The following is a 26,972-nucleotide window of genomic DNA, read 5'->3' on the forward strand; positions in this document are numbered from 1 at the left end:
CAGATGAAGGAAATGCGGGAATGGGACAAACTGACCTGCTCACGGCCCAATGTAAGGGGAGCACAGAAGCAGAACATCACTTACAGAGCTCAGCTGTTTGTTTGCAGGCACTACCACGGGAACATTCTGATTGGTCGGTGCCAGGGAGCGTTGTAGTTGTTCTTTTTTTAATGGAATCAGCCGGGGGACCGACATGTGGAGTCACCGTCCCTGGAGGAGGAACTTTAGACAAGTCATCTTGCACCCGGAACCAGTAAGTAATCTGTATTCTATTCTATATACTCAGGGGCAAAATATGAGGGATAGTAGCCCAGTGGGAATCTTGACTGATACACTGTGTGTACTACTCCCACCAAGAGATTCCCCTCTAACATTATACAGTATATACAGGATATTGTCACTGGGGGGTTGTTCTGTGACCATATAAAGGCACAAGGCTGCAGGCTGAGTTATACAGGGAACTCTGAGTATCACTCATGTATTATAAGGGATAATGTACCCCCTACTGTAAATGATAAGGATATTAGAAGTCACTGAGGGGTTGTTCTGTGACCATATAAAGGCACAAGGCTGCAGGCTGAGTTATACAGGGAACTCTGAGTATCACTCATGTATTATAAGGGATAATGTACCCCCTACTGTAAATGAGAAGGATATTAGAAGTCACTGAGGGGTTGTTCTGTGACCATATAAAGACACAAGGCTGCAGGCTGAGTTATACAGGGAACTCTGAGTATCACTCATGTATTATAAGGGATAATGTACCCCCTACTGTAAATGATAAGGATATTAGAAGTCACTGAGAGGTTGTTCTGTGACCATATAAAGACACAAGGCTGCAGGCTGAGTTATACAGGGAACTCTGAGTATCACTCATGTATTATAAGGGATAATGTACCCCCTACTGTAAATGATAAGGATATTAGAAGTCACTGAGGGGTTGTTCTGTGACCATATAAAGGCACAAGGCTGCAGGCTGAGTTATACAGGGAACTCTGAGTATCACTCATGTATTATAAGGGATAATGTACCCCCTACTGTAAATGATAAGGATATTAGAAGTCACTGAGGGGTTGTTCTGTGACCATATAAAGGCACAAGGCTGTAGGCTGAGTTATACAGGGAACTCTGAGTATCACTCATGTATTATAAGGGATAATGTACCCCCTACTGTAAATGATAAGGATATTAGAAGTCACTGAGGGGTTGTTCTGTGACCATATAAAGGCACAAGGCTGTAGGCTGAGTTATAGTTGCTTGGTGTTCGTGGCACAAGGATATCATATTATCGGTATATGTACAACTGATAATATTTGTAATAAAATGTTCTTAAAAGCACTGTCTACTCTCTGCACTGCTGGTTCTGACTACAGAACGAGAGACAGAACCAGCAGTGCAGAATGGCACAGACAGAGACTGACAACCAATTTTTACTCTCTCGGCCCTACTTCACAACCCAACACACAGTGGCTTTGTCCCTAATGCTGCAAGCTGCCTCCATCTTCATGACATCATCACACATGGAAGTGACATCATCCAAGGGAAAGCAAACTGTAATCTGTATATACACACCTTCCCTCTGTTTAACAAGGAGGGGTCCCTTATTGAATCCATACTTGGCCAAATTATCCATTATCCTGCCTTTATTGAACTCCAAAGAACAACCAATATGGCGTCTTTCGCATCCATGCATAATGGCAGATATGGCCCCTAGGGTCTAGGGTCTCAGTATGTATCATAACTGTATCATAAGCTCACATAACAACAATTCCCATGATCCTCAGCAGGTCAAAGGCAGTTGTGCTAAAAGCCCTATGAGTTTGTGTTGAAGAATAAACCAGTGCAACTTCCCCAGACTGTGTTTTGCCCATGTCTGAGCTGCCCGGCATCACATTGGCATTCGCAGCCCAGCCAGAGAATAAAGGGGCTGTTGCCAAGTGTTAACTGGTGTAATTATACATTATTTATAAGACTGTGACAGATGCACGGAGCTGTATATTTGGGGAGCAGTAATTACAAACAGAATGATTTATGCCTACAAACAGGTACAGATGTTTGTGCCGGGCCGTGATCTGAAGCTGGTACGGTGTCATTCGAGTTTGATGGGAGCCTGGCAGTGCCAGCCCATGGGAATCCGGACGGGGATATGTAGAACAATCTCATAATATATTAGAGATAGAGCCACACTGGCAACGATTCCCTACTACTAACAGAGACTTTGCTAGAATCTTAAGGGGCAAACAAATATTCTTGCCCCCTCCTATGCCTAAACAAAAAAAACTGATCCCCCCAGAGCAACCCACCAGCAGAGTCTTGCACCCCTGGCCCTAAAGTAAACTGCTCCCCATCCCCAGTGCACCCTCAGAACCACCTGACTAATGCCCCTAAGAAGTCAGCATGCTCAGTAAGGGCCGGTATCATGGCAGGCCAGTCAAGCTCTGGTTCTGATGTCCGGTATAATGGTCAAACAAGGCCACCAGCAGCACCAGGCACCCCAGTCTTCCTTGACTCTCTTGCCTTGAAGAAAAGTGATATGTGTTACCTGGAGTCATATATTCCACATGTCTGTGTTTTCCATGGTTTAAACTTGTTTTTCTAATGTTTCTGAGTTTCTCAGTGTGCAGAACTTGGCAGAACCCAGTCTAGATAAACAATTCATACCTCGATATTTCCTGTTTTATTCCAAAACAGTGTTTTATCTTTATCTGTTACACGCTGTGACTCCTAACTATTTACATCTGAATAACCCATCTAATTCATGTAATAGTGCCACCCTCACTGAGAGAGCAAACAATTTTACATTTTCCCTCATAGACCTCCTACCTGACCTCAAGAGGGTTTCCCAATCATCTGGCCCACTACTTCTTGCACCATATTACCCGTTATGCACTTTTGCCATTTACATTTATTTATTTTTCTCCTTTTCAGAGCTACACTATTTAATATTTTGTTAACTGTCAGTATAAGGAATTTTGTAACAATAGCACCACCTGCTGGTGAGTTGCTGTAACTGTGCAGTCAAAGATCTATACCATCAGTAGGAAAACAGAGAAGTGTTCTGATGTTGTTCTGCTCAGGAAGGAGATTGTTAGAGACATATACCTTCAGAAGGAAAACAGAGAAGTGTTCTGATGTTGCTCTGCTCAGGAAGGAGATTGTTAGAGACATATACCTTCAGAAGGAAAACAGAGAAGTGTTCTGATGTTGCTCTGCTCAGGAAGGAGATCGTTAGAGACATATACCTTCAGAAGGAAAACAGAGAAGTGTTCTGATGTTGCTCTGCTCAGGAAGGAGATCATTAGAGACATATACCTTCAGAAGGAAAACAGAGAAGTGTTCTGATGTTGTTCTGCTCAGGAAGGAGATCATTAGAGACATATACCTTCAGAAGGAAAACAGAGAAGTGTTCTGATGTTGTTCTGCTCAGGAAGGAGACTGTTAGAGACATATACCTTCAGAAGGAAAACAGAGAAGTGTTCTGATGTTGTTCTGCTCAGGATAGAGATTGTTAGAGACATATACCTTCAGAAGGAAAACAGAGAAGTGTTCTGATGTTGTTCTGCTCAGGAAGGAGATCGTTAGAGACATATACCTTCAGAAGGAAAACAGACAAGTGTTCTGATGTTGCTCTGCTCAGGAAGGAGATCGTTAGAGACATATACCTTCAGAAGGAAAACAGACAAGTGTTCTGATGTTGTTCTGCTCAGGAAGGAGATTGTTAGAGACATATACCTTCAGAAGGAAAACAGAGAAGTGTTCTGATGTTGCTCTGCTCAGGATAGAGATCGTTAGAGACATATACCTTCAGAAGGAAAACAGAGAGGTGTTCTGATGTTGTTCTACTCAGGAAGGAGATTTTTAGAGACATATACCTTCAGAAGGAAAACAGAGAAGTGTTCTGATGTTGTTCTGCTCAGGAAGGAGATTGTTAGAGACATATACCTTCAGAAGGAAAACAGAGAAGTGTTCTGATGTTGTTCTGCTCAGGAAGGAGATCATTAGAGACATATACCTTCAGAAGGAAAACAGAGAAGTGTTCTGATGTTGCTCTGCTCAGGAAGGAGATCGTTAGAGACATATACCTTCAGAAGGAAAACAGAGAAGTGTTCTGATGTTGCTCTGCTCAGGAAGGAGATGGGAAAGGGCATCCGAGGCTTCTGATCTTTTCCCTGAGCAGAGCAATAGCAGAACACTTCTCTGTTTTTCTCTGAACTGACCAGCAGGTGGAGCTGTTGTTACAAAGTTCGTTATATTGTCAGTTAATAAAAACTTAAAGGAACAGTAACACCAACAAATGAAAGTATATTAAATTAATTAAAATATACTGCACTGTTGGCTTGCACTGGTAAAACTGGTTTGCTTCAGCATCTCTAATATAGCATATATAAACACAGCTGAAAAAATAGAAAAGGCACTGGTTACACAACTGGTAACAGATAAGCCCTGTAGTTTACAATGCAATTCTACATAGCTTATCTGTTATACTATTTGTCTTGTGCTTGAATGGCTGCCCCCATGGCTACACAACAGCTTGTTTATATAAACTATAGTAGTACTTATCTGTTATCTACTGTGTATCCTGTGCTTGAATGGCTGCCCCCATGGCTACACAGCAGCTTGTTTATATAAACTATAGTAGTTATTATCTGTTATCTACTGTGTATCCTGTGCTTGAATGGCTGCCCCCATGGCTACACAGCAGCTTGTTTATATAAACTATAATAATCTTTCTGAAGCAAATACCCCAGTTTTATCAGTGCAGGGCAACATTACATTATTTTTTCCATTACTTAAAAACACTTTAATTTTTTCATATTACTGTTCCTTTAAATAGCTCTGCAAGCAAAAAAAATGTATGTAAATTGCAAAAGTGCTTAAAAAAGTCCCCTGAACAATTTTACATTCAGGTTTTTGTAAAGCTTTACTTATCCTGACTAGACTAGAGTAGAACAGTAAATTATCATTTTTTTCAGGCAGAAACCTGCACCCATCCCAATTCCCCAATCAAGTTACCACCCACAGTTAGACTACACAATGCAATCTCCTGCAGCCGAAGAGCTGCCCTACAGCTGTCAACAATATATGTGGGGATACAGACATTCCTGTTAACCTCCTTCACCCTTGACAAGCCCCCACTCTAGAATTTTCCCAGAATCTCCCACCAGCCAAAGCCGTAGTTCCCAGCTGCTTCTCTACAGAGTGACCTTCACCCTTGACAAGCCCTGACTCTAGAGCAGTGATCCCCAACCAGTAGCTCGTGAGTAACATGTTGCTCTACAACCCCTTGGATGTTGCTCTCAGTGGCCTCAAAGCAGGTGCTTATTTTTGAATTCCAGGCTTGGAAGAAAGTTTTAATTGCATAAAAACCAAGTATGGTGCCAAGTAGAGTCTCCTGTAGGCTGCCAATCCACATAGGGGCTACCAAATAGACAAACACAGCCTTTATTTGGCACCGCAAGGGACTTCCACTCTAGAACCTTCCCAGAAACCCCCACCAGCCATAGTTCCAAGCTGCTTCTCTATAGAGTGACCTTCACCCTTGACAAGCCCCCACTCCAGAACTAGAATCTCCCACCAGCCAAAGCTGTAGTTTCCAGCTGCTTCTCAACAAAGTGACCCGGGAGTTGCCTGTCAGCATAGAGAGGTCCGACAGCCTCAGCACTAGACGCGTTTATCTTGAGCAAACGCTCAGGGAGCAAAGGTTTATGTTAGGGATGAAACTATTTATAGTGACATTCAAGTCCACTTAACCGCCAGCGCCAAAGTCATGTTTCCTACTTATTTACAGCTAAACCGCTCTCTCTCTTTAAAGGGAGCAGTATAGCAGCTCCCACTCATGTCCATGCAAAATTATACAGAGAAGGAATGGTCTGTGCCCTACCCCCTCACACTATACTGCTTATAAGAAATTCCACTTGTAAGAGTTTATTTGGCCTTTAAAATAGTTAAACATCAGTTTCAAAAATCTAAAGGTCACATTTAGGTGTTTAAAGATATTCGATGATGTTTAAAGATATTAAAGGTCAAAAATAATTTTTCTTTTTTGTGTCCCATCTGTCACCATCAGGGGCTTCTAAATATAAATACTCACACTGAAACCCCCCTCCCCATTGTCACCTACGAGTTCCGTGCGCCGGGTGGTTTTCTGTTACTGGAATCTGTCAGGGATATCAATTATTGACGCTACACCTCGGGACAAAAGAGTTCCTGACCCAAGTCACTTGAATATATTACATTTGCCTAGAAAGTGACAAGTGTATAGGGGCGATGTACGTAGGCAACACGCACCTCTTTCTACTGTAGCTTCTTCCATTCAAATTTAAAGCCGTCGTGCCTTTAAAGAAATAAAGGATGATGAATTTTTGTCCTGTGTATATAACAATTTGTCACTGGTATTAAAGTTATGTATTACTATAATTGCTATTGAAAGCAGCACCCGCCCCTTTCTACTCCCTGCACTGCTGGTTCTGACTATTGAAACAAGGCAGCTGAAGCCGGCTGGTTAACACACCTGTGAAGAAGTATGCAAGGGTTTCTGAGAATTAAGGGCTCATTTAAGAACACAGACGTCAGAGCCAAAATGATTGCTTATACAGGTGTGGGATCCGTTATCTGGAAACCCATTATCCAGAAAGCTTCGAATTACGGAAAGGCCGTCTCCCATAGACTCCATTTTAACCAAATAATCCAAATTTGTAAAAATGATTTCCTTTTTTCTGTGTAATAATAAAACAGTCGCTTGTAATTGATCCCAACTAAGATATACTTTATCCTTACTGGAGGCAAAACCAGCCTATTGGGTTTATGTAATGTTTACATGAATTTCTAGTAGACTTATGGTTTGAAGATCCAATTTATCCAGAAAACCAAAAATTCTGCATAAGAGGTCCCATACCTGTACCAATATGTCAATCGGGGGTCATTTAGAACAGAAAGCACAGAGTGCAAAGTACAATTTCAGATGCAATGTGCCCATGTTTTTTTTACCAATCTCAATGGAGAGTTGCATTTGATGTCAGAGTCAGACTGGGGTACCTGGGTACCCAACTCAAGTGCCCAAATCCCGCTCCTCCCCCAGCCACCGCCGTTCGTGCTGCTCTATTTACTAACTTTGCCTAAATAGGCCGTAATTCCAGGGTAAAAGCACTCCATCTTTATTTTTGCTTCATCGTTTCCAATGTTTAACGTTGGTGTCTGGCAGGTGCCAGGACCCTACAAGGTCAGGGTCTACCACATTTCCCAGTGGCCCAACCCTATTTGATGCAACTGTGTCCGAAACATAGGTAATTGCCTATGTTTAGGTAGGTAATGGGGGGGTTGTCACTTCCAGCAAGACTTTAGGAGTAAGTCTGCTGTTGCGTATTAACGACAGTGGGAACTTTTTTAGTAACCATCACCTTCTCCAAGAAAATGACCCCTTGGATCTAACACCACCCTGATCAGGCCCAGACCGGATCCTCCAGCTCTTCCCCAGGTAGGGTTGCCACCTTTAGTCCTACCGGCTGCTGATGTAGAGGGGCGGGATTGTACCATTTTGGAGGCGTGGTTGTGACTTTCCGGGGCGTGGTCACGAAGTTTCAAAGCCGGTTTGGCCAGGATGGGTGATGACATAAAGGGGGGGGGGGGCATTACAGAGCAAAAATTTGGGGAGGAGGCAAGAGAGGCCATCTGGAAATGGGGGTTGTATGGGGGCGGAACGGCAGATTAGTACAAATTTACTTGGACGGCGGGGCAGGAAGCAAAAGGAATTTAAAGGGGTTGTTCAAGTTAACTTTTAGTATAATGTAGAGAGTGATATTCTGAGACAATTTGCAATTGGTTTTCATTTTTTATTATTTGTGGTTTTTGAGTTATTTAGCTTTTTATTCAGCAGCTCTCCAGTTTTACAATGTCAACCATCTGGTTGCTAGGGTCCAAATTCCCCTAGCAACCATGCACTGATATGAATAAGAGACTGGAATAGGAATAGGAGAGGCCTGAATAGAAAGACGAGTAATAAAAAGTAACAATAACAATACATTTGTAGCCTTACAGAGCATTTGTTTTTTAGATGGGGTCAGTGACCCCCATTCGAAAGCTGAAAAGAGTCAGAATAAGAAGAAGGCAAATAATGAAAAAAAGTATAAAAACCAAATAATGAAGACCAATTGAAAAGTTGCTTTGGATTGATCATTCTATAACATATTAAAAGTTAACTTAAAGGTGAACCACCCCTTTAATAAATAAATGGACAGCCTCCCATGGGCTCCTCCTCCTCCTGCACCAGGTGGTGTGTTGTTGATAAATCGCTCCCCTAGTCATGTGAAACAATGGCACACACCTCTCCCCCATTCATTCTGACCTGCAGTGGAACAGATTTGTCTGAGAGGAAACGCTGGCTTCCTGTCCTCTTCCTGTTTCTTCTCGTGTCTCGCTATCTTCAGAGAGGAAGTGCCTGTAAAGGGAAAGCAGCCGCGTGGGCCTTGCATAGAGGGAGAGACCTTGATTCTTCCTGTTGCTTACAAACAATAACCCAGGTGTGTATGGGGCTGTCAGGCAACCCACAAAATGGCTGCCACTAGGCCGGAGCCTGACTAGAGTTTGCCCTCAGAGCACTTTTTCATTCAACGTGTCTGTTATTTCACTTAGAAGAGAATCAGCTCCCTTAAAATGATAAGAAGTGTGATATTCCCAAACAGGAAAGGGTTAAGGATGATATTGCTGCATAGTTCCTGAGAAGCCAGTGAAGGGTTAAATGTGCCACTGCTGAATAGGATTTGCCTGCACAGCCAATAAAGGGTTAAGTGAGAGCCGTAGCCCATAGCCAGTCATGCATGCAGCTTGGGAAGGGTTAAGCGCAGGCTCTGTACACATTCAGCCTTCAGGGTCACTGTACAGCCATTAGCCTGGGGGCAGGGTTGTGTGTGAGGAGCTGCCTGTAACTGTACAACACATACATTCCTGCTATACTGCTACGGTACGTGTCTGCATTCATATTTATAGTATCTTTTTATGTACAGAGAGGCAACTATATAAAATATATAGCGGCTTGGCAATTCAAAGTGGAGAATACGAAGGAAAAGTAGGGCAGTACAGCGGTAGTAGGAAAATATGGTTAACAGTAGAGCAAGAAACGAACAGTAGGAAAATATATAGACTGTAGGGCAAGATATAGACTGTAGGGCAAGATATAGACTGTAGGGCAAGATATAGACTGTAGGACAAGATATAGACTGTAGGACAAGATATAGACTGTAGGGCAAGATATAGACTGTAGGACAAGATATAGACTGTAAGACAAGATGGTGACACTTTGGAAAGATTGAGACACGAAGGCACAATGTAGACTGTAGTAAAAGATGGCAACCATAGGGACACATGGAGACAGTAGGAGAAGATAGCGAGAGTATAACATGAAAAAGACAGTATGGTAATATGGTTAAATAGTAATTGTAGTAATAGCAAATGTAGGACAAGATAGTGACCCTAGGGAAACTATAACTACAGGTATATCGATACAGTAGATGGAGACAGTAGAGAAAGATAGAGACAGTAAAGAAAACTGGAGGCAGTAGCAAAAGATGGAGACAGTAGGGCAAGATGGAGGCAATAGGCAAAAATGGATACAGTAGATGGAGACAGTATAGAAAGATAGAGACAGTAAAGAAAAATGGAGACAGTAGCAAAAGATGGAGATAGTAGGACAAGATGGAGGCAATGGGCACAAATGGATACAGTAGATGGAGACAGTAGAGAAACATAGAGGCAGTAGGAGTATATGGAAACAGAAGGGGAAGACTGAAACAGCAGGGTTAGATGGAAACAGAAGGGGAAGACAGACGGTTGGCTTAGATAGAAACAGTAGATGGAGACAGTAAGGAAAGATGGAGGCAGTAGAGAAAAATGGAGACAGTCCAGGTAGATGGAGACAGTAGGGGAAGATAGCAATAGCATTTTATACCAGTGTTGCCACATTTACAGCTGTTGTTGTTGTTGAAGTCTTCCTAGTGAAATGTAATCCTTTATATTAGGCTTCTATGGTGTGTAGTGTCTGAGCTAAAGACAGTCCTGCTCTGTTGTGGGTATTACCAAGGCCACAATGGAGGCAGTAGCAAAAGATGAAGACAATAGGACAAGATGGAGGCAATGGGCAAACATGGATACAGTAGATGGAGACAGTAGAGAAAGAAAAGACAGTAAAGAAAATGGAGACAGTAGGACAAGATGGAGGCAAACATGGATACAGTAGATAGAGACGGTAGAGAAAGACCGAGACAGTAAAGAAAACTGGAGGCAGTAGCAAAAGATGGAGACAGTAGAGCAAGATGGAGACAATAGGCAAAAATGGATACAGTAGATGGAGACAGTAGAGAAAGAAAAAGTCAGTAAAGAAAAATGGAGACAGTAGCGTAAGATGGAGACAGTAAGGCAAGATGGAGGCAAAAATGGATACATTAGATGGAGACAGTAGAGAAAGAAAAATACATTAAAGAAAAATGGGGACAGTAGCTAAAGATGGAGACAGTAGGGCAAGATAGAGGCAAAAATGTTTACAGTAGATGGAGACAGTAGAGAAAGAAAAATGGGGACAGTAGCTAAAGATGGAGACAGTAGGGCAAGATAGAGGCAAAAATTTTTACAGTAGATGGAGACAGTAGAGAAAGAAAAATGGGGACAGTAGCTAAAGATGGAGACAGTAGGGCAAGATAGAGGCAAAAAATTTTACAGTCGATGGAGACAGTAGAGAAAGAAAAAGTCAGTAAAGAAAAATGGGGACAGTAGCTAAAGATGGAGACAGTAGGGCAAGATAGAGGCAAAAATGTTTACAGTAGATGGAGACAGTAGAGAAAGAAAAAGTCAGTAAAGAAAAATGGGGACAGTAGCTAAAGATGGAGACAGTAGGGCAAGATAAAGGCAAAAATGTATACAGTCGATGGAGACAGTAAAGAAAGATAGGGGCAGTAGGAGTAGATGGAAACAGAAGGGAAAGACTGAGACAGTAGGGTTAGATAGAAACAGTAGATGGAGACAGTAAGGAAAGATGAGCCAGTAGAGAAAAATAGAGACAGTACAGGTAGATGGAGACAGTAGGGGAAGATAGCAATAGCATTTTATACCAGTGTTGCCACATTTACAGCCTTTGAGTTGTTGTTGAAGTGCAACTCCCAGCAACCACCTAGAGTCAAAGACTTCCTAGTGAAATGCAATCCTTTATATAAGGCTCCTAGAGTGTCTGAGCTAAAGAAAGTCCTGCTTTGTTGTGGGTATAACCAAGGCCAGAATGTTTGCATAGACATCTGAGGGACTGTGGCTAGGGCAGTAACTGCAAGGGGTGTCTTTGGGGTGCCCACCTGATCCTATTTTTGTAACCCCCAACCCTCCACTGGATGCTTATGGCAAATATCTAAAGGGGGAGGGGTGATATTATTGCCCTTGCGCCAATTGGGTATAAAATGGGGTGGCAAGATCCTATGGGCAGAGTCAGAAATGGATCTGGGGCTCTGCTTGTGCATGTAATCTCCCCAGATATCAATTAGATGTCTAATTCTTTATCACATGCAGGTGTCTCTTACAGATGTCTAATCAATCTCTCTCTCTTTGCTGTGACTATAGAATAGAAAACTCTTATTTTTATTCAGTCCCCATATTTGCATAAATGAAAGGGCTACTTACATTCCCCATATTGGATATATTGCTTCATTTTATGTACTTCTAATTAGTCTAAACACACAGTTTTATTTAATTAATTATAATTACTCTGGAGTTGTTCTCTTCGCCTCTCAAAGCCTTCTCATCTCAATTACTCTTCCAATTAATCCTGTAACAAGCTCACAATTTGGCTGTGGCATAAATGAGGAGGATCAGATAGGATTTTTATCGCTGTGACAGAATACTCTGTTATACAGATAGCTAGAATCTCAGCTGCCATAAAGCAGGACAGGACTGCTGCTTACAATGGGGATCAGATAGGATCTGTGCAGCCACTGGGACAGAATGATCTGTTATACAGATAGCTAGAATCTCAGCTGCCATAAAGCAGGACAGGACTGCTGCTTACAATGTGGATCAGATAGGATCTGTGCAGCCACTGGGACAGAATGTTCTGTTATACAGATAGCTAGAATCTCAGCTGCCATAAAGCAGGACAGGACTGCTGCTTACAATGGGGATCAGATAGGATCTGTGCAGCCACTGGGACAGAATGTTCTGTTATACAGATAGCTAGAATCTCAGCTGCCATAAAGCAGGACAGGACTGCTGCTTACAATGGGGATCAGATAGGATCTGTGCAGCCACTGGGACAGAATGTTCTGTTATACAGATAGCGAGAATTTCAGCTGCCATAAAGCAGGACAGGACTGCTGCTTACAATGGGGATCAGATAGGATCTGTGCAGCCACTGGGACAGAATGTTCTGTTATACAGATAGCTAGAATCTCAGCTGCCATAAAGCAGGACAGGACTGCTGCTTACAATGGGGATCAGATAGGATCTGTGCAGCCACTGGGACAGAATGTTCTGTTATACAGATAGCGAGAATTTCAGCTGCCATAAAGCAGGACAGGACTGCTGCTTACAATGGGGATCAGATAGGATCTGTGCAGCCACTGGGACAGAATGTTCTGTTATACAGATAGCTAGAATCTCAGCTGCCATAAAGCAGGACAGGACTGCTGCTTACAATGGGGATCAGATAGGATATGTGCAATAAAGATTGAAAGAATAGACTTTATGCAGAGTTCCCCTTTAAGAGTTGGAAGACAAGGGATCTGTGTTATAATACCAGCCATTTCCCCTGATGAGACATAGAACATATGAGCCAAAATGAATGAGGAACACATGTTTCTTAACCCCAAACACAAACCACATGTATTGGGGATGTCAAGCTAACGACCTCCCAGCTATCCTGGACTCTCCGTCCCACTGAGGATGCTGGGAATTCTGCTTCAAATCATCTTAAAGGCTGCTAGCTGGCCATTACAGACAAAGAGTGTATTGGCAGTTGGGCAAATATCCAGTCTATTGTTTGTCTTCAATAGACATTATGAGGACTGTGAAATCCTGTGTGCAGAATTTTGTATAGGTATATATGTAATATCTTATGTTATTATATAAATTATATAGTGAATAAAGTACCCCCTATTGTAAAATATAGGGATATTATAGGTTACCGAGGAGTTTCATGACCATATAAAAGTACGAGGCCGAAGGCCGAGTGTTTTTATACAGGTCATGGAACTCCGAGGTAACTTCTAATATCCTCATATTTTACAACTGGAGGTACTTTATTTATTATAATACACAAATTTCAATGAGTCATGTGACAGAAATGACATCAGAACTCACCATTTATAACTGATGACATCACTACTCACCGTTTATAAGGATATAATTTACAGGATATTCATGGCTTTTGTGTATTATATCCTTATAAACAATGACTAGTGATGTCATCAGTTATAAATGGTGAGTAGTGATGCCATTTTTTTCATACCTCCCAACATTTTGGAAATAAAAAGAGGGACAATAAATTACCCGCCAGTAGCGTGGCAAATTTTTTTGACCCCGCCCATTTCTGTGTTCACAGCCCCTAATAACCTTGTTCATTTTACAAAATTTGGCAGGTTATGAAAGTTTGAACATATTTCTCTGTTTTTTTTTTTCCAGTTATTACAGTTTTGCTAATGAAGGTGAATTGCCCTTTAAGCCGTGGGTCTAACTTTTCCCAAGGGACCTGTTATCTTATATTGTTACAATTACTTCTTTGCTTATCTCAAAATTGTTTTAAAAAAGTATCTTATCTGCACCTGTGGCTGTTCTGGGCTCTCTGCCAAAAGCCAATTAAGTTAAAAACATTGTTTCTTTTTCTGGCTGCTCAGTGCACAGAAAATCGGGACTTTCCAGTACAAACGAGGCACTGCAGGTTGTGCTGTCAAAAGAGGGACTCTAAAAACGGGTGTATTATAATAAATAAAGTACCCCTTGTTGTAAAATATGAGGATATTAGAAGTTACCTCGGAGTGCCATGACCTGTATAAAAACACTCGGACTTCAGCCTTGTGCTTTTATATGGACATGGAACTCTTCCGTGACTTAAAATATCCTTATATTTACAATAGGGGGTACTTTAGTCACTATATAATGCACAAGTTTTAGTGAGTCATGTGACAAAAATGACCTCACTAAGCTCCGTTTATAACTGATGACATCACTAAGAGCCGTTTATAAGGATATCATTTACAGGATATTCATAGCTTTTGTGTATTACATAGTGAATAAAGTACCCCCTCTTATAAGGATATTATAAGTTACCGAGGAGTTTCATGACCATATAAAAACACGAGGCCGAAGGCCGAGTTATACAGGTCATGGAACTCCGAGGTAACTTATAATATCCTCATATTTTACAACTGGGGGTATTTTATTAATTATAATACACAAATTTTAGTGAGTCATGTGACAGAAATTACATCACTACTCACCGTTTATAACTGATGACATCACTACTCACCGTTTATAAGGATATCATTTACAAGATATTCATAGCTTTTGTGTATTATATATACATACACATCAGGTTGACACTACAGCCTTCTTTCCCACCCCAAACCTCTACTTGTCACTTTTTAGATCTATGCCAATGGCAGAGGAAATAACAGCAGTGGGTAACACCCAACAGATTGGGTTACTCACACTCCGGGCCCATGACAGCTCCAGGGCTGCCAAATCACCTGCACTCAGGTGGGACAGACTATTCACTATACTTTATTTTCCCTTTAAAAAGAACCACAGCTTCTCTCCCGCCGCTCTCTTCCCTCTTGTCCAAATGTATCCCATGTGCTTGTGTCGCACTCACGGTAACATGAGCCCAGAGTAATGACTTATTTACGCGGTGTCAGTATAATGTGCCGCATCCTGGGCTGGCAGTTGTAGAAAGGGCTCTCCGATCACAATGGCTGACTGGCGGCTTATACAAAAGAAGGAAATTTCCATTCGCCCAGGACAAGAGAAAAATGCTGTGAATGTGTACAGATGTTAAAAGGCAACAGTGATATTTATACCCCCTTGATATCCTCCAGGTCCCAGGCTGTATGTAGTAAGAATAGGTTGTAGTTTCACAAGAGGAAATCTCCTTTCTTGTAATATTCTATTCAACCATATATGAATGAGGCATCTGCTGCAACACTGCTTTCTAAATTCATTCTCTCTAAATGAGGAGCAACAAGTTATTTTATTTGATATGACCTTCGGTTTATAAATCTGTGTCCTGTGTCAACCACTGTAGAGCCTTAGACTCTACCACTACATTGTACATTCTCAGGCACTGGTTGCTCTATTTTGTTTAATCATTGACACCATTTGTTTTTTTTTGTTTACTTTTGTGTTTTTTTTAGTTTCTATGTGAACAATACTTATTTGGAAATAATGATTGGACTGGATAATCATGGACATCTAAAGTAGTATATGGTGGGTTTCATATTGAGGTTGGTATATACTAAGTGAGGGGTTGTTATTCTGACCAGACTAGGGTCTGACTAGATCCCCACTAGGGACACCAAACAAAATGCTTATTGCCAATCAACTATGAATGCAACACTTATATTTTGATCAGTTTAGATTACAATGGCTACAACCACCAGGGTGTCATTGGTCTTCAGTCTAAGACCTAAGTACCCGATTGGACCTCTATACTATAGATTAGAAAGGCTATGACCACAAGGGTGGCCTTGGTCTTTAGCCTTAGACCTACATACCCAATTGAACCTCTATTCTATAGTTCAAATAGGTTTGTTTAGTCAGCACTCACACACTTCTTAACCTCTTTTTGATTCTGGCGGTGCACGTGTCCAGTGGCCCACTGTCCAACCGACTTCACCAAGTATTCCAATATACGACACAGCTCCAATCAGGATAATAATCTAAAAAGCCTTTATTTGCACATGGCTTAAAGATCTACAACAACATGACGTTTCGAGCTCATCTGTAGCCCTTTTTCAAATTTGAAAAAGGGCTACAGGTGAGCTTGAAACGTCATGTTGTTGTAGATCTTTAAGCCATGTGCAAATAAAGGCTTTTTAGATTATTATCCTGATTGGAGCTGTGTCGTATATTGGAATACTCTATTCTATAGTTAGAATGGCTATGACCACCAGCGTGGCCTTGGTCTTTAGGCTAATACCTATGTACCCAATTGAATCTCTATTCTATAGTTAGAATGGCTACGACCACCAAGATGTCCTTGGTCTTCAGGCTAAGACCTAAGTACCCGATTGGACCTCTATACTATAGATTAGAATGGCTAAGACCACTAGGGTGGCCTTGGTCTTAAGGCTAAAACCTAACTGCATAATTGGACTTCTATACTATAGAGTAATATGCCTATGACCACCAGGGTGGCCTTGGTCTTCAGGCTAAGACCTAAGTACCCGATTGGACCTCTATACTGTATTCTGAGCTGGTTCACGGTCTAGTGTTGGGTCGTGTATGGGATACCAGGCTGTTGATATTTTACTGTTCTGGACCTTAAGGGCAGAGCTACTTTATGGTTTAGATCTCCCTTAGAGCAGGAACAATTGGTTCAAAGGATTTAGATGCAGGACAGATATTGTCACCCTACTAGAGATTCAGGGATATCCAAATATTCATCCTCAGATCTCACCCTCATTGCCAGTTTGTGAATCATTTCTCCATGGTACTGGAGCTGCACTCCACAATGGGGCATTTGGCTAGTGGTGGAAATATGGATGACAACGTAAAAACATTACAAAACTAAGATTTGGTTATGGGCTAGGAATTTCCTGTCCTGAAGAACCTGTATTTCTTGGTTTGGCCTTGTTTAAGTTGCCCGAGGACATAATGCTAAAGTTATTCCCAACAATATAGATGGAATGGACATCTTGTTTCAACCTGTAGATCCTCTGTATATATCAAGAGTGAAGATCCTTCACCAGTGACGGGGTACCAGAAAATCAGACTCTGATGGGCCAACTAACCTGAGCACCACTGCTAATCCCCACCACCATGACTGGGGCTAACCAGGATTTCTCCTGTTACTCTAGTAAACCAGTCTGACCGTGTCCTCCATGGACGCTGTGTTGTCTTGTTATTGGGATAGTATGCGAGGCTGTAAAGCAATTAGTTGTGTGTTAAAGCAACAAAGAACTGTCAGCCATTTATTTCTGTATTTAGGGTTACATGAAACAAGAACACAAGATTTCATTCTGGCTGGAGACATTAAGCAGAAGTGATTGCTCCTCAGCCACATAGCAGAACTTGTAACCCTTGTTTCTCACAACCTTATTATTCATTACAGGGAGTCTGTAAGGATGGGTCTCACACTTAGCTTCATGGGGGCGTTCTAGTTGCCCCTCACGTAGAGGGTAGGAAGGAACTGGCCCATTTATACAAGTACAGAAGTCTATTAGACTAATGGCACATGGTCATATTATCATTTGGCAGTTCTGAGCCAGACCTGGGGTCTGAGGTTAGCGATTATATTCACGGTAGGAGTCGCCGAACATTGAATGATACTATGACTTGTCCTTTGAAACTCCCATTAGTTGTAGAAGGTTAGATGGGGAAAAAACAGACAAAAACATGTGGAAAGCAGTTTTCAGCTTATACATAGGATTTACTTTCCCTTTCATCAGCACTCACACCTTGAAAGAAAAAGGTGTTTTGGCCAGCTGTGGGTACCACCGTGGCACTCGTCCCAGCCTCGTCTCAGGCAGAGACTTGTGTTTGGTCAGGGCCGACAGCCTGGGTTATCCGAGCATCACTCCCAGGCGGTGAGGCCAGGCGGGCTCAGGTAACAGCAGATCCTGATGACAAGGGACTCAGGTTTGTGCTGAATTACGTCTGCTCTCTCACCCCCACCTTCTCCCTCCTCCCCACCAGATGGGCGGGCTGGGGCTCAAGTTCCTCAAGGAAGTATCTGAGGACTCAGCTGAGAAGTTTGTAGGTCTGAGTGAGGCGGGAGACTCTTAACAGCCAAGGTACAACAAGCAGCAGAGAAGCACGGTACGGTAAGTCCAGGGGAAAGGGCGGGTTGACGTTACAATGGGGGCGCTGCAACCCCATAACAGATCCAATATCTACTTTCGTCTTGCCTTGCTGCTGACTGCCAGCCCGAGTTCATGAGTCACATCGTCTCTTAACTGCACAATTAAGACGAAGAAAGACGAGAAAAAGGGGAAGTCTGAAGCTTTCGCTGATGCTGCTGCTACTTCTCTTGGGCAATTGTGCCAAATACAGTCTAGCAGCACCCAGCGCCCAGACACCAGGGAGCAGCAAATCAGCCAGGTGTTGGCTACCACGAGGGTCTGGTGCCAGCTTGGTGCATTGTTCAGACAATTAAAGAAAACCAAAGTAGAGGACCATTTTGATCTCTTTACCACTAAAAAGGAGCAAAAAAATACATGTATTGTTAAACTGCAAGTGACAGGGGGTGCTGGGAGTTGCAGTTGTAAGCAGAGAACTGTAGGTGTGGGAACTGCAGTTAAGCAGAAAAACAACCCCCTTCCATCAGGCAACGCATCCGTCTGCTCCAACAATGGACCACTGTGCTGAGTTCTTGCTATAGGATGCCAATTTATATATATATACAGTATATGGGTCAATATATATCCTTGCTCTTCAGATGGCTAGCATGGGATGCTGGGAGTCGCAGTTAAAATAAAAGCTGGTTATCTACGGGTGTTGCGTTTCCTATTAGCAACTTGATGATTGTATGTAAATGTTACTGCCTTATGGGCATATATTTTGGGTGATCATCCGTAGCCGTGTAGATGCATTGTTGAGCGGCGCTAGGAGATGGCAGCAACATTAGCCCAGTTTAAGCACACAAACTGCTTTTGGTTTCCTTTTTCTTGTAGCTCTTAGGCCGGAATTTCTTGTAGGGACACGCCATGTAAGGAATGTAAGGATCTTTAGGAATTGGCACTGTCTTGGAGCTGGAGGGCAGATCCTTTTGGGGTATAATAATGAGATACCTTGTTATGGGCTGATTTTATGTTTTTGGGGACCCAGATTATTATAGATTAATTACAAAGTCTGTGGAGGTTCAGGGGCATGCTATGGGGCCACATATTTCCCCCGTGCCTCTAATACAAGACAAAGCCTTCTTATTAAAGGGTTAGACTTTTTCAATGTGTCTTTATTCAGCTGAAGTAACAGCGTTACTATCTTTGCTACAACAACAACCACAATCTTCTCCAATCTAATCTTTTTCCTGTTTGTTGTAAAGCACGAGGCTGAAAGTGACATCTAAATCTTATATGAATCAACAGGGGGGCCCCTAACTCCTTTCTGAGCCTCAGGTTGCTCCATATCATTTCTGCCGGGAGGCTAGCCTCTGTAGGCACCACTACTTAAATAAAAGCAGCTCTTCCTTGCAATCCCATGTACGTATATGTTTTTGGAAAATTCACTTTTTTTGAGGTGGGGGGGGGCCAGGGCTCAGATAAAGTGCAAGAGCAAAAACAACAGGTCAGAGGAAAAAGTAGAGGAAGCAAAGTTAAAAGGGGTCAAAATGTGCACAGGCTGTCAAAATAACTGAACGTGGCCATGGCTTGTTAGCAGGGGCGGCAATTGGCATGGGACGGGTAGTGTTGATGGAGATTTTAGGTTAACCCTTAGTACAATATCAGATTCAATTTAAATTGACATGAGCAATAAGCTGTAATTAGTTCTTAAGACTTGTGGCACATAAAGTATAAACATTTGGCAAATAATCAGCGTGGCTCCATTAAGAGCTTCTCTGCCATCTTAAAAACACCAATGGCTCCTATTTTTGCATGCTGTTACCTGGGGGTGAGTTACAGCACCCCCTCCCCATTAATTACTTATCTTGATCTGGTGATTGATGCCCGTTTGCAGGGGCGTGGGATAGTGCTCATGCTGAACATTGGTGCTGAGAACAGTGGTTTAACTGCACATGGAGGTTTAAGGCCATCAAACACGAGCCGATAAAGGCTCCAGACAAAACGAGTCGGCAGCTTGTTGGCCCGTGAGTGGGGCCATCCTACGGTTGTCCCCGTTCGATAACTGGCGGAAAGTCAGCCAGATGCCGATCAGGCAGGTTAAAAAAATCCTGTCGTTGGTGGCAGTCCCTCGATCCGACCACCCGTATTGCCTTCATTCTGAGCTGATCGTTGGGCCCTAGGGCCCACAATCGGATCAGCCCAATATTGCCCACCTCAATGTGGGCATATCGGGGAGAGATCCGCTCGTGTGGCGACATTGCCAAACAAGCGGATGGATCTCCCTGTATGTGATGAATTTTGAGTTTGGGGAGGCTTTTTCTATATAGCTTCCTTCACAGTATCCAAGAGCCAATTCCATGTATAATACCCCAGAACACACAGCAGATAAATACAGTGCCAATTCCATGTATAATACCCCAGAACACACAGCAGATAAATACAGTGTCAATTCCATGTATAATACCCCAGAACACACAGCAGATAAATACAGTGCCAATTCCATGTATAATACCCCAGAACACACAGCAGATAAATACAGTGCCAATTCCATGTATAATACCCCAGAACCCACAGCAGATAAATACAGGGCCAATTCCATGTATAATACCCCAGAACACACAGCAGATAAATACAGTGCCAATTCCATGTATAATACCCCAGAACACACAGCAGATAAATACAGTGCCAATTCCATGTATAATACCCCAGAACACACAGCAGATAAATACAGAGCCAATTCCATGTATAATACCCCAGAACACACAGCAGATAAATACAGAGCCAATTCCATGTATAATACCCCAGAACACAGAGCAGATAAATACAGTGCCAATTCCATGTATAATACCCCAGAACACACAGCAGATAAATACAGTGCCAATTCCATGTATAATACCCCAGAACCCACAGCAGGATAAATACAGGGCCAAACCCATCTATAATACCCCTAAAATAAGATAAATACATATACAGTATACATATATATAATGCATGGAGCACCCCAGATTGCTAACTCTAACCTATAGAGCCCTGACTATGGCAGCTCAGCCAATCACTTACAAGGTTCCAAAGTCTGAAGTTCTTTAGGAGACAGATAATTTTCACGCCATTATGGGAAGCTGCTGTTATACAATAAGTGCCAAAATGTTTCTATATATCTGGGTACCCCTGGAACTATAGCAGGGTGACTGTTACCCCAATGTTTCTATATATGTGTAACCTTGTTATCAGCTAAGGGGGCTCAGTCTGAAGGTCAGTTAGGGGGAGATTTGGGGTGAGTGTTTATTTGTGCCCTGGGTACCCCTGGAACTATAGCAGGGAGACACCCCAATGTTTCTATATATCTGTAACCTTGTTATGAGCTAAGGGGGCCCAGTCTGAAGGTCAGTTAGGGGGAGATTTGGGGTGAGTGCTTATTTGTACCCTGGGTACCCCTGGAACTATAGCAGGGTGACTGTTACCCCAATGTTTCTATATATCTGTAACCTTGTTATGAGCTAAGGGGGCCCAGTCTGAAGGTCAGTTAGGGGGAGATTTGGGGTGAGTGCTTATTTGTACCCTGGGTACCCCTGGAACTATTACATTGTATACTAAAATGTTAATACTGTACTAGGGATATCCCCCAAGTATTTGTTGGAGTACCTCACTTGCTGGATGTTTGCTGTGCCCAATAGAAAGATATCAGTCCAGCCTTCAATGCCAGACCCCCACCCGTCTGACACTTTATCCTGCCCTGCCCTATGGGTACCACATCTGTCAACTTCTACTGCCTGAAAAATCGAGGGATGTTCTATTGTAACAACATCCTCTTCCCTATTGTCCTGCAGGCGCATGAAACAGAGGCCTCACTTAGGGTTGCCACCTGGCCGGTATTTTACCGGTCTGGCTGGTAAAAATGTTGCTTGATGCCAATGTTATTTATAAGTAAAAACCTTAAAAATATAGGAAGGCCGGTAAGTGGGAGGAGCCTGTAACAAGTAGTTTATGTGAGGGGTTCCTCATATCTACGTGTGTTTTGCCCTCACTGATTCACTGATACCATGTGACACAAACATAGAATGATGGGTAAGTGGGAGGGGCCTGTAACAAGTAGTTTATGTGAGGGGTTCCTCATATCTACGTGTGTTTTGCCCTCACTGATTCACTGATACCATGTGACACACACATAGAATGATGGGTAAGTGGGAGGAGCCTGTAACAAGTAGTTTATGTGAGCGGTTCCTCATATCTACGTGTGTTTTGCCCTCACTGATTCACTGATACCATGTGACACACACACATAGAATGATGGGTAAGTGGGAGGAGCCTGTAACAAGTAGTTTATGTGAGGGGTTCCTCATATCTACGTGTGTTTTGCCCTCACTGATTCACTGATACCATGTGACACACACACATAGAATGATGGGTAAGTGGGAGGAGCCTGTAACAAGTAGTTTATGTGAGGGATTCCTCATATCTACGTGTGTTTTGCCCTCACTGATTCACTGATACCATGTGACACACACACATAGAATGATGGGTAAGTGGGAGGGGCCTGTAACAAGTAGTTTATGTGAGGGGTTCCTCATATCTACGTGTGTTTTGCCCTCACTCATTCACTGATACCATGTGACACACACATAAAATGATGGGTAAGTGGGAGGGGCCTGGATTACTGGAGGAGTTGCTCGTATGTAAGAGGTGCAGTGGTTGTTGGTAGAAGACAACAGTTGGTGTCAGCGTATGTAGAGTTGTGGCTTAACGGCTGTAAGGGAGGGGCAGCCCCACACAACCAGCTTTGTTTTCCTGCTCCGCATCAGAAGCAACTGTAGTTTAAACTTTAACCTCACTGTTTGGTGGTGACTCCTGACAGGCCTCAGGGCGGCTGCTGAAATACTGACATAACCTGGTAGTTTAGGCCTGAGAAAGACACATGTTCCTCAAGTTCAACTGTTGAAAATGAGAATGTAAAGTTGAATCCTTAGCTTTATTCAGTCAGGTGCCGGCACTCCGGTTTCTAAGCAAACGACATTGATTTTCTAGGCCCCCTTAGCTGCTTGTTGACCTACAACTCCCTGTATCCTCTCAGCTGTCTTCATTTGAGAAGAAACTAAATCAGGAATTACAGGGGATTCCCTTTAATTCTTGATTTTGTTTCTTCTCAGATCAAGACCCTGCCTTGCTATAATTCTCACAGCTACCCCCATACTAAGTGCACCTCTTATTCCCTTATTTCTGCATGCCCACTCTGCTTTATAGACTGTAAGCTCTTTAGGAACAGTCCCTAAGTTTGCTCATAGTCTGTACAGAGAGATCCCATATAACTATGGCAGCATAGGTATTCCCCTGTACTAAGCACAATTCAGCAGGAACAGTCCCTAAGTTTGCTCATAGTCTGTACAGAGAGATCCCATATAACTATGGCAGCATAGGTATTCCCTGTACTAAGCACAATTCAGCAGGAACAGCCCCTAAGTTTGCTCATAGTCTGTACAGAGAGATCCCATAAAACTATGGCAGCATAGGTATTCCCTGTACTAAGCACAATTCAGCAGGAACAGTCCCCTAAGTTTGTTCATAGTCTTTACAGAGAGATCCCATAAAACTATGGCAGCATAGGTATTCCTCTGTACTAAGCACAATTCAGCAGGAACAGTCCCTAAGTTTGCTCATAGTCTGTACAGAGAGATCCCATAAAACTATGGCAGCATAGGTATTCCCTGTACTAAGCACAATTCAGCAGGAACAGTCCCTAAGTTTGCTCATAGTCTTTACAGAGAGATCCCATAAAACTATGGCAGTATAGGTATTCCTCTGTACTAAGCACAATTCAGCAGGAACAGTCCCTAAATTTGCTCATAGTCTGTACAGAGAGATCCCATAAAACTATGGCAGCATAGGTATTCCCTGTACTAAGCACAATTCAGCAGGAACAGTCCCTAAGTTTTCTCATAGTCTGTACAGAGAGATCCCATAAAACTATGACAGCATAGGTATTCCCCTGTACTAAGCACAATTCAGCAGGAACAGCCCCTAAGTTTGCTCATAGTCTGTACAGAGAGATCCCATAAAACTGTGGCAGTATAGGTATTCCTCTGTACAGGTATGGGACCTGTTATCCAGAATGCTTGAATGCCTCAGCATATTTTCCCCATAGGCTACAATGAAAAGTCGCCTGCACTAATGCACACGCGGCAATGTGTTTTCCATAGTCGCCCGAAGTTGCCTCACTGAGGCAACTTTGGGCGACTATTGAAAACGCAGCGTGTGGACTAGCCCTTAGGTTGCAGCGAGGCCATGATCGCCTCGGATTAATGAAGTACATTAGACTACAACTCCCAGCATCTCCTAAACACATATGGTGCTGTTTCTGTTGTTACATCTCTAGCTGATGCACAACACAGTATAAATTAATCTACTTTGTATCTAGAGCCCTATAGCACTGACACTCCTTTATTTAGCACGGGGGCGGAAGCAGAAAAAAATCCCTTTTATTCAGCCACTACGGTTAAACCAGTTTGGAAATGTGACACGCGATTCACCGACAATGGCCCGTGGGCACCTGATAGGACAATACAGCAGATTTGCTATTTTTTCCCTCCCCTGTGAACCACACAGGCTAATTGCAGAGGGACAGACATAATAACCTTCCTGCTTCAAGGGCCCTTCTCAATTGAACAGGAAATATTTCCTGTATCCTGTACAAAGTCTGCGGAGGAGTCTGAGGAGGGACACCAAACTCCAAACCAATCGTAATCCTTAAAATAATATTATATTGGCTGATTAGTCCATGGATGATCTGGCAGTTACAACATATATTATCTAAACATTTCCAATCGTTTTCAAGTTATTTGTATTTTGGACTCACATTCAAAGCAGTTTGTCCCTTTCTGAACTGCTGGTTCTGACTCTTGAAAAGCAGGAGTGCAGCGAATACAAAGGGATGGACAGATGCTAATTTCAATAGCAATTACATTTACCTTTAATCAATGAAGACAAAACATATCTAGATATGATGAATACTTCTTTTATACTGTTACAGACTCCACCCACTTACCCATCATTCTTTTTGTATGAATCGCATGGCTAATTAAAGACACTAGGGATGCACCAAATCCACTATTTTGGATTCGGCCAAACCCTCGAATCCTTCACAAAAGATTTGGCCGAATAGCGAACCAAATCCTGATTTGCATATGCAAATTAGGGGTGGGAAGGGGGAAACATTTTTTGATTTCCCCCTCCCCTAATTTGGGTATGCAAATCAGGATTCGATTTGGCCGGGTAGAAGGATTCGGCCGAATCCGAATCCTGCTGGAAAAGGCCGAATCCTGGCCGAATCCCAAACCAAATCCTGGATTCGGTGCATCCCTACTATCTACACAGTTTCCTGGGGTCATCTCAACCCAGGGTCAACTCTATGTATAATACTCCAAAACACATAAAAGCAGTGGCAATATCACAAATAAATGATAATTTATGCTTTTTTTATGCTCAGCAGACCATGGAGACTTTTAGTTCCAAGGACCTGGCTCTCCAGGCTCAGAAGAAGATATTAAGTCGCATGGCCTCCAAGTCTATGGTCAACATGTTCATCGATGAGACCAGCAGTGAGATCCTAGATGAACTGTACAGAGTGTCCAAAGAGTACACAAAGAATAAGACGGAGTCCCAAAAAGTCATCAAGAATCTCATTAAGATTGCCGTGAAGATCGGGGTCCTCTTCCGTCACAACCGATTCAGTCCAGAAGAGCTGGTCTTGGCAGAGGACTTCAAGAACAAGCTGCACAATGGGGCCATGACGGCCATCAGCTTTTACGAGGTGGAGTTCACCTTTGAGAAAGATGTTTTGCCTGACATTCTCATGGAATGTAAAAAGCTGCTTCTCCGGCTCGTTGAGAAACATCTCACACCCAAGTCTCATGGGCGCATTCAACATGTTTTCAACCACTTTGCGGACTCTGAGATGCTCAACCAACTCTACGACCCAAAGGGAAGTCTTCGACCTCACCTACAGAAAATGTGTCATGGACTCAACAAACTGATTGACGAAGGAAAATTGTGAGGTGGGGAGGGGAATGAGGACTGAACTCATAAGGAACTTTCGGAAAAGGATATGATCGTCCTGGTTTCTGTCCCTCTGCGGCAACTGCTTGGGGTTTTGTGGGACTGTCACCTCCCATTGATACTCATCAAAACGTATGATCAATATGTTTTTGCCAAAGAGATGTCCAAGGCTTGCTGCTGCAAATCCATGGTTGGTCTACCAACTATAATGGGATATCAATGCGTACCGGTTGCGACTGCAAACTGATCAAAAGAGAACTCTCACAAAAATGTTGACCTTGCCAACATTGTGTTTTTACAGGCAACACGAGTGGGAACTTTGCACCAACTTGAAGAGTTGTCGTGCACCATAAACTGAGTTACATTATATTTAAAGGCACAACCCCACTGTGGCCTTTATCTTTCTGTACAATAAGTTTGTTGCACTTCGGTTTTGATTGCAGAACAAAAGTTTTGTGAGGCTGATAATTTGTACAAATAAGCAGCCCTGTGAACTGAGTGGAGAGTGGTGGTTCCTCTTGCTCCTGGGGGCCAATTCCTCTTCCACAGGATGACCATTAAACTGGTTCTTTGCTCATGGCTAGTTATTCTCAAACCCTTCTATCATTCTCTGCTCCCTTGTTCATTCACAGTAGAAAAAGTCAAGAGTACTGAATTGTAAAGTCTAACCTTTCATTCCCACATAACCAAAGGTTTTTTATTCTTCATACACCTGTAGCCAAACTGCAGCCTTTAAGTATTGTTGGCTGACCAACCCCACAGTGGGTTGAAGATCCTCTTGTTGTAAAAACAGGTTAGCTTCCCTTGCAATGGAATATGTTTTGTAACTAGGGGTGGGGGGGGGTAACATTATACTGCAAAGTTTACACCAGGTCCAGTAACCCTTACAACCAATCAGGATGGAAATAATTGTGATTATAAGCACAAGGCCCTGACAGTTCCAGGCCATCTGCATAGAAGTCT

At 42.7% G+C, this 26,972-nt stretch overlaps 1 protein-coding gene across 5 annotated transcripts; it reads left to right on the forward strand.

Annotated features, from left to right (window-relative positions):
- The first annotated feature begins 7 nt into the window (after window positions 1–7).
- Window positions 8–26,588, forward strand: tnfaip8l2.S (TNF alpha induced protein 8 like 2 S homeolog). Of its 5 annotated transcripts, none has more exons than XM_018232123.2 (2): window positions 8–253; window positions 25,441–26,588. In XM_018232123.2, exons 1-2 carry the CDS (start codon window positions 194–196, stop codon window positions 26,005–26,007), a joined length of 627 nt encoding a protein of 208 aa, XP_018087612.1. In that variant the 5' UTR covers window positions 8–193; the 3' UTR covers window positions 26,008–26,588. The 5 variants fall into 5 exon arrangements, with proteins under 5 accessions (XP_018087612.1, XP_041430443.1, XP_018087614.1 ...); XM_041574509.1 differs by having other exon boundaries at window positions 25,444–26,588; XM_018232125.2 differs by lacking the exon at window positions 8–253 and adding an exon at window positions 17,739–18,005.
- Window positions 26,589–26,972: the final 384 nt, after the last annotated feature.

This window comes from Xenopus laevis, chromosome 8S (assembly GCF_017654675.1).
Source record: "Xenopus laevis strain J_2021 chromosome 8S, Xenopus_laevis_v10.1, whole genome shotgun sequence".
Lineage (NCBI taxonomy): Eukaryota > Metazoa > Chordata > Amphibia > Anura > Pipidae > Xenopus > Xenopus laevis.